This window comes from Labrus mixtus, chromosome 21, assembly GCF_963584025.1.
Source record: "Labrus mixtus chromosome 21, fLabMix1.1, whole genome shotgun sequence".
Lineage (NCBI taxonomy): Eukaryota > Metazoa > Chordata > Actinopteri > Labriformes > Labridae > Labrus > Labrus mixtus.
In genome coordinates, this window is record NC_083632.1 from 4,322,629 (window position 1) to 4,330,642 (window position 8,014).

Sequence of the window (8,014 nt, forward strand, 5' to 3'; positions counted from 1 at the left end):
CTTTCCCTCAGTGCTCCGTCTGCACCCGACTCCTCCCCTCTGTGCTCCATCAAAAGCCACGCCCCCTCACTTACATGCACAAGCACCGTTGGTCCAGAAGCGGACCTCAACTCATTGCTTGCATTTTGTAGAAACTACGTCGCATCATGTCTCGTTCAGCGGTGGGAAAACACTAAATTTTTCATAAATTCATGTAAAAAAAAAAGTGACTATTTGACTTCTCATAACGACCAATGTCAAACTCACAGTGTAATCAGTCATCTGTGATGCGCTTTGAGTGTGGGCTAGTGCGCACATGGGGTAGAGAGCGAGCAGGGAGACAGGGAGGCGTCTGATTGGTTCATCAGATTGGTACCTCGTGGCAGACATTGGTCGATGTTTTTACAGACTTACAGCTGCTACAGATGACGGATTTTCTCCGTTCCTTTTTCAGAGAACACGAGTTATTCATTTCTGTCAGGACCTAAAGACAATTTCAACCAAAATCTTCAAAAGTGTATCTGGAGAAAATGAACCAACCCTGCCCTACAAATTAACAGAATCATAATGCAGATTTGTAAAAAGTAAAGAGTCAAGATTTGTCCGGTCTGTCGTCAAGAGGAGAAGAAAACAAGTTTCAGCCTGTTTATTGTTGTCCACACGAACCGTTTGACCTGTATGCACCAAAGCACCAACGCCTGCAGATACATAATTGGTCAAACAGCTCGGACTACAAATTGACTACAAACAGAAACCAGAACACATCACATGCTGACAATCACGACCCCTGTGTTCAGATTCTACATTTCTCCTAAGTAGAGACAAAAATATCAAGGTTATGCTATTAAACTTTGTGATTTGTGGTTGAGTAAAAAAAGTCAGTGCCAAACTATCCCATCACAAATCCTGACACACCATCTGACAATCTCATATTAGCTGCAACAGTAAAAAGATGGCAACCGGATTCTAAAATAACCAAAACATCTGCAGTCAGAAGAGAGAGAGCAACCCTTTTTCCGCAGCAATAATTTGAATTCAAAGAGCGAAAGCAAAAGTTTGCAATTTAAGTCCAACTGTAGAAAAGTTCCAGGCAGCAGTGAGCAGCATATCTAAAAGCTTTCTGACAACATGTTACTGTGTCCGTCTATAACCATGTCGTATCAAACCACCTCTGTAAATAAAAACACCGGAGAGCAGACCTTTAACTCCCTCTGGCTAATTCAGCGTCGGAGAAACGAAGACGGCATGCTTCAGTCCTGAACAGAGTGTAAAAACCTCCTTTTAACATTCAAGTCTTTTTGCTGCTTTCTCCAAAATGTGATGCTGCCCCCCCCTGAAAACAAAAAACCCCCACAGGAGAGGCTGACGTGTCGGCTGCTAATGGCAGATTAAGATGTCTGCAGCTCAGTCATGCAGAGTGAATGAAAGGAGCCACAAACAGTCTGCAGCACGAAGAGAGGCTGAAGTAAGCTCCCTCTGTACGAGAGCGTGTTTGTTTGATTTGGCGGCAGATTATCATGTGTGCTAGTCCAACAGTGGTGGAATTTATCTCAGAATATTTGTGCACCAGTCGAACGTTTGAGATGGCGCTGAGTCGCAGATCAAAGCGCGTTGAAGGCGTGTCTGAATATTTGTTTTGGTGTTTGAATGTTTTTCAGATGTTTGAGTTTTTGTATCTTGTCTTTCATTTTTAAATATAAATGGAGCCGATGTGATGCCAGACAAATGTTCGACTTTGTCTCACAATAAAGTTCTATAAATCAATCAATTAATCATATTTACTCAAGTACTGCAACTCAGAACTAATTCAGAGTTCTACACTTCATACCACTTTATGCACGATACTAAAATTGGACGAGGGATTGATTGTTAGAATTTCCCTCCAGGATTAATAAAGTATATATTAAAAAGTTATCTCCGCTATATTTACGTAAGACTTTAACCTACTGGTTCTTATAAAGACATAGAATTCTTCAATTCATTGATCAGAGTCTTTTATCTAAAGAGACGAACATCTGGGAGTCCACACTAACCGAGACCAAGACATACCCGAGACCAGAGTGCTCCGAGACCGAGACAAGACCAAGACCAAGACCAAGACCAAGACCAAGACCAAGACATTCAGGGATTGAGACAGAGTCGAGACCAAGACCAAGACAGGGCGAGACCGAGTCAAGACCAAGACCAAGACCAAGACATTCAGGGATTGAGACAGAGTCGAGACCAAGACCAAGACAGGGCGAGACCGAGTCAAGACCAAGACCAAGACCAAGACATTCAGGGATTGAGATTGAGTTGTAGAATTTCTCCTCGTTACCATACAGAGAATAATTCTGCCTGTTTTAATGACACTGAACCTAAATGTTAATTCATTCTGAGTGTTTTTTAAAATTCAAATGTTCTTTTTGAGCTCATCTTAATTTGAGTCCAAACTTTCCCACGTCAGAAGAAGAAGAAGAAAAAGCTCCAGCTGAGCTGCCGGGGGAGAGAAATCCAGGTCGACTACATTATTTGACGACGTGAAAAATTCAGCTGGAAGAGAAAGTGAGCTGCATTAATAATTAAACAGACTTTCTTTTCTTTTTTTTTTAACTTTAAGGGCCCAGAAGAAAGAAAGAAACAGCGACTACAAAAGGTCACGTAATGCAAAAATGTACACCGAGCTGAAATGATTCACATGTTTCTGGAGGTTTGTTGTCATTTCAAGAGAGGGGGGGGGGGGCATCGAATGAGGATGTGAGGACGGCTAACTGTATGATCTGACCAACATGTTAAAAAAATATTTGAGTCTATTTGAGGGAATGTTTGAGTTTTTAAAGAATGTAAACAACGTAACTGTATTTTTACGCATTTTAAAAAAAGAAGCTGTTTTCAAACTCTTAAGGGTTATGAAAATGTCTGTAGCCGTCTTTCAAACACACGCAGCAGCAGATGGAGCAGAAATAGAAAAAGTTTTATGAGGAAATGAAAGAAGCAGAAGAAGAATAAACAGGTGGAGCTGCAGAGGAGGCTTTGGGGAATATAGACTCCGGATCTATGATGTAGCAATGCAAATGTATCTGTCTCTGCAAGAATCTGTCTCTTTCTCTGCCACATCTCTCTTTTTTGTTTTTTTTTCTCTCTCTAAGCTTCATGCCGGAGCGTTGTTTGTCTTTTTACTACTTTCTATGAAAACCCTGCGAGTCCTTCAGAGTGAATGCACTTTCAGTTTGTCCACATGTTGCTGTACAGTGTGTGTGTGTGTGTGTGTGCACAGCTGTGTGTTCCCTCACCTCTGTGCACGTGAAGAGATTTCCACACACTGCCTCCCGTCCCAGCCGCAGAACGGGTCTCTGGCGAACACGCAGTCATAACAGGAAGTGTACCTCTGACAGGCCGACATGGCCACCTGCACGACTCCAGAGCGGGAGCCGACGTAGATGCTCCGCTGTAAAATAAAAAATCAATTATTGATCGGTCTGTTATTGTGTTTGCAAATTACTTTAAAGTCTTTATATGTGATTTTTCACACTTAAATGTAGAAATCAAGTATCTCCTCTGAAAATAACTCTGTGAGTCATGACTGTCTACAATGGGTGTAACACCCGAGTCCCACTGTCTGTGATGTTTTCAGAGTTTTCAGAGTCCTATCTTCAGTTTGTTTACATCGCCCGGACGGCCGGCTGACTCCTCCCCTCGTGTATAAAAGTTGTTTAATTGAGGGACTAGAGAAAAGAAGAATAACATACTGTACTCACTGCTTAACTGTGTTTCTAGATCACGCTCATTTCAGGTAAATTTACATGCAGTGTGAAGATACGAGCATAATAAAGATCGCTAGCATTAGCATGCTAACACAACAATGCAGCGCGAGTTGTTTTGGTTTCATGCTGGTGCTCAAGGGCGACATCTGCTGGATCAAAAAAATCGCATATAAAGCCTTTAAAGCCTAAAGTTACGACTGGAAACACAAGTTATCGTCACTACCTGATGGATTTGGAAATTTGGAAAGAATTGCCTGGTTGCCGCAAATTAGCTCAGCGTAACCTTAGCCAACACTACTCATATACGTATATGTAGGAACTAAAATATTGTTAAATATGTTCATCGCTAAGAAAGATTTATCTGCATGACTTCAGCAGAAATTAGGTGTTTAAAGTCGTATTCTTTTGACATATGACTCTCCATATATGAACACATACCAGAGTGGAGGATAAGACCATGCTCTCTATGGGCTGAGGTGTATCAAACAGCTGCAGCTCTTCCATTATGTGCATTTCTCCATCAATGTCTACAGCTCTGTGCAGCCAGCCGTCATCTGTTCAAAAAAAAAAAGAAACAACCTTTTCAATCGACGCGCCTGATTGACTTTGAAATGCAACGTAATGTCTCGTCATTCCAAGTACACTCGTTGGAAATGTTGACTTAGCTGTAAGCATGTCTGCAGAGTGTTCATGAAAACATGGCGCTCTACTCGAGTGGTTAAGCTCACCTGTTCCCAAAAACAGAACGGTGTAAACTTTCCCATCCAGCGCCGGCTCCTTGTGCACGACGATCTTGACATAGTTGACGCTCCTCTTGAACATGAGTGGGCGCACTCCTATGGGGTGCACCTGACTGGCCATGAGTGGGTGCCTTCTGGCGAAAGTGAGGACGTTGTCGGGGAGATCTCGAGAGGAGTTGATGCCCTTGGACCTGTGCAGATCTGTTATACACTGGAGAGATATACAACACAGTGAGTGATTATCACAGCCACAGTGATGTCACGTACGGGTTAATTGACTGTTTCTAAGGCTTGAGTTTCTCTTTTCGGTCGCAGCTGTCTTGGATTTGGAACCTGAACTGAGCATATAGGGATAAGAATCCTGGTGTAAAGGCTGCTGTGGTATCATGCCAAAGATCAACCTTCTTTTCTCCAATTGTTCTCAAAACGGGACAATAAGTTACAAAATGAACATCATGCTGAATTAAAGAAGACGTGAAACTAGTGACTAAGACCTTAAACACATTTGGAAAATGTTGACTAAGGTAATTAATCTCCTGAGAAGTCAGGTAATTTTCTCATCTTGTTTTAAATAATCGGGGCGAATGGTTAAATGCACCCTAAACCGCGCTGCAGAGCAAACAGTATCTGTGTCCTCCAGTGATGTTTGCACATATTTAAAAGATGCATATTCATAAGACTACATCTGGGGCAAAATTAGCCTCCTCAAGGCAATGAGCCCCAATGGGAAAAAAACACCAGATTCAAAAAAACGTTAAAAGATAAAGTAGAAAAGTCACCGTCTGCTGTGAGTTGGTGGCAACTGTGCCTCAGTATTTATAAGAATATCATCCACATGTGGACAGATTAAAGCTCCGTCCGGGTGAGAGCACCTTGAACAGCTCCGCGCTGCAGCCAGTGGAGATACATTAAGATCAACGCCACAATTATCAGATGCAAAAGAAGAACAAACTGCACGATGCTGCATAACTTTACGAGCATGTGTTTGCACTTATCAGACCTTGAGATGGCACAAATGATGCACAATTCTCAGGTGTTTTTTAGAGACTTCATTTTGAAACCAATGGAGTCGCCCCCTGCTGGCCGTTAGACAGAATGCAGTCTAAGGCACTTCCGCATTGCAGTTTTACATTTGAAACTGCGCCCAGTGTGTGGTTTTTAAAGGGTGGAACTTACAGATCCAGGTCTCGGCTCCGGGACTTTCCCCGTGTACTCCCTCCACTTCGAGTCCTGCACCTCCATGTACGGCCCCTCGAAAGCCCTCTGCACATCTGAGAAGGCGTACTGGCAGATCGCAGACGCTTTGATGTTCTTCCTGAAAGGCAATACCCCAAAAACCCCGAAGACACATCCAGAGGGACACGCTCAGGATTAATGATTCAATGTTGGATAAACACTGACGCTATATTATCCGGGGAGCAACTGCCACCCAGATCAAATATCAAACAAATTTCAGATCCGGCAAAAAAAAAAAAAAAAAAAAGTATAAAGGCTGCTTGTCTTTTTTTTTTTCCTCTGAAAACTGAAGGTGTAAAGGTCATCCAATTAGTCTTTTTCCTCTAAGTGCTTATCATTCTTCTTGAATGAGCATGTGTTAGATGTGTCACTGAGAGGATATGTGGTTTATCTCCAGAAGCTAAGTATGTCCAAGTATTTGTTGTGCAGATTTCTGACTCACAGAAACCCGCTCCCCGTGAGTCATGAAGAAAGCAGCCCTGTTTGTGGTCATGGTGCTGCACCTGTGAAAGAAAAACACTCTATACCTCGAAGTTGGGAACCAGGTAACCCTTAATCTGAAGCCCTAGAGGTAAGATTAGTAATGGGGGGGGATGTGTGCGTCACATTCTTTAAATCCATTGTGTGCCCACCTCAGTCTTCAAAAAGCATTCAGGTGAGAAAAATGAGATCCAGGTGAAACCGGAGACTTTTCTTCAAAAGTGGTGAGTCTTATAGCTCGGGGGGCTTAGTCATTCATTGCACGCTTGAGTCTAACACGCGGTGACGACTCAAAACTCCTACAGGTGTGTTTTTTTTGAAGAGAGAAAGAGAGGAGAGGAAGGAGAGCGAAAGAGGAGTCTCACAGGAGTGGAGATGAGAAGTGTTTAAAAAAAGAAAGGAAAGCAACAGAGAGAAATAGATGGTGTTACTGTCCCGTTGCAGTGTTATCCTCTCCATCACGATCCAAACACCCTCGGGACAGTTTAATGCAGCATGACTCTGCATATCAGCATAAACAAGCGCTCGCACCGCTGGCCAGATATTCCACCGGCATCCGTCGTCCTCTGACACTGTCGCTCCGTCAGCTCTCACAGCAGCTTTTTGTTTCGGATTACGACTCATTTTGTGGATTATCTTATCTACAATTTATCGTGAAGAGTTTAAAAAAATATCAGAACAAGGAGATAAGGAGGTGCCAACAGCCCAATGTGACTTCTGCCAATTGGTCTCGTTTTTTTTAAGGACAAGTCAGAATGACATAAATCAGAGAAAAGCTCATGTTGAACAAGATGGAACGAGGAAAAATCCAAACATTTTTCGCCTAATTTAATGAGACAAGAAGGAGTGCGGAGGAGGGATATGTAAATGTTCCCCTTACTCTGACAGTGACTATAAGGGATTTTGAATGCCAGGCACCTTACCTCGTTGAGTGATTATTCAAAGGTTAAGAAAGGTCAAATCATCCTGACATGACATGCTATCGAGATGTGGATGAACGATCGCTCACAGTCATCTTATCTTTAGATTTAGGACAACTGAAATCAAATATGTTCTTCTCGAAATCCAAGTCGACATTTGGGCCAAATTTGTAAAGTAACTCACACCTGACATTTTAAAATGAAGGAGAGAGGAAAGGGGCGGGACCTTCTCATGTTGACAGTGACCTTGTCGACCTCTAAACAGTGAAATTCAGTGGCAGGTATTGCATTTATTTTCCTCGGGCAGGGGGGGTCGGGGGATTTTCTCACGGATGGAGCTAGGATGTAGCGCAACACTACACTACATTCCCCGCTATTTATGCCTCTATTTATGGGACGTATCCCTCTGCTGCCCCCTGTTGGACGGTGGTGTGTAAAATGCATTTTAGGCGCACTTTTCTGTCACCCATACAAGCTCCTCTCTCTTCTACTGAGGAGGCATGAAAGCAAATGTAAAACTAATAACAAGAGGTAATGGATGCCGTAGAACTAAAAACTTAAAACATTTTCTAAAATTCAAATTTTTTTGGTTTCTTTTTGGGTTTTTTATGCCTTTAATTTGAGATAGGGCAGTGGGTAAAGTCAGACATCAGGGAGAGAGAGAGAGAGAGAGAGAGAGAGTGAGGAATGACATGCGGGAAAGAAGCCACATATCGGATTTGAACCTGGGCTGCCCGCTCGGAGGACTATAGTCTCTGTACATGGGACGCGCGCAGTAAACACTAGGCTACTGGCGCCCAAATCTAGATTATACATTTTACAAAAAATCTTTTACATTTTGACCTTACTCTGTTAAAAATATATGTAAATATGTTTCAAACTAATTGTTAAAAATCTTCTTCGGTGAAGGTCTGTC

At 42.5% G+C, this 8,014-nt stretch overlaps 1 protein-coding gene across 1 annotated transcript in view; it reads right to left on the bottom strand.

Moving 5' to 3' along the window:
* sema4gb (sema domain, immunoglobulin domain (Ig), transmembrane domain (TM) and short cytoplasmic domain, (semaphorin) 4Gb) overlaps positions 1-8,014 on the bottom strand; it is a 40,790-nt gene that overhangs the window by 5,246 nt on the left and 27,530 nt on the right. The window contains exons 9-12 of the mRNA XM_061027964.1: positions 5,639-5,777; positions 4,451-4,673; positions 4,161-4,276; positions 3,252-3,406 (exon numbers count right to left, since the gene is read on the bottom strand). Of these exons, the coding sequence (XP_060883947.1) occupies positions 3,252-3,406; positions 4,161-4,276; positions 4,451-4,673; positions 5,639-5,777 (633 nt within the window). The remainder of the gene's footprint in view (positions 1-3,251; positions 3,407-4,160; positions 4,277-4,450; positions 4,674-5,638; positions 5,778-8,014) is intronic.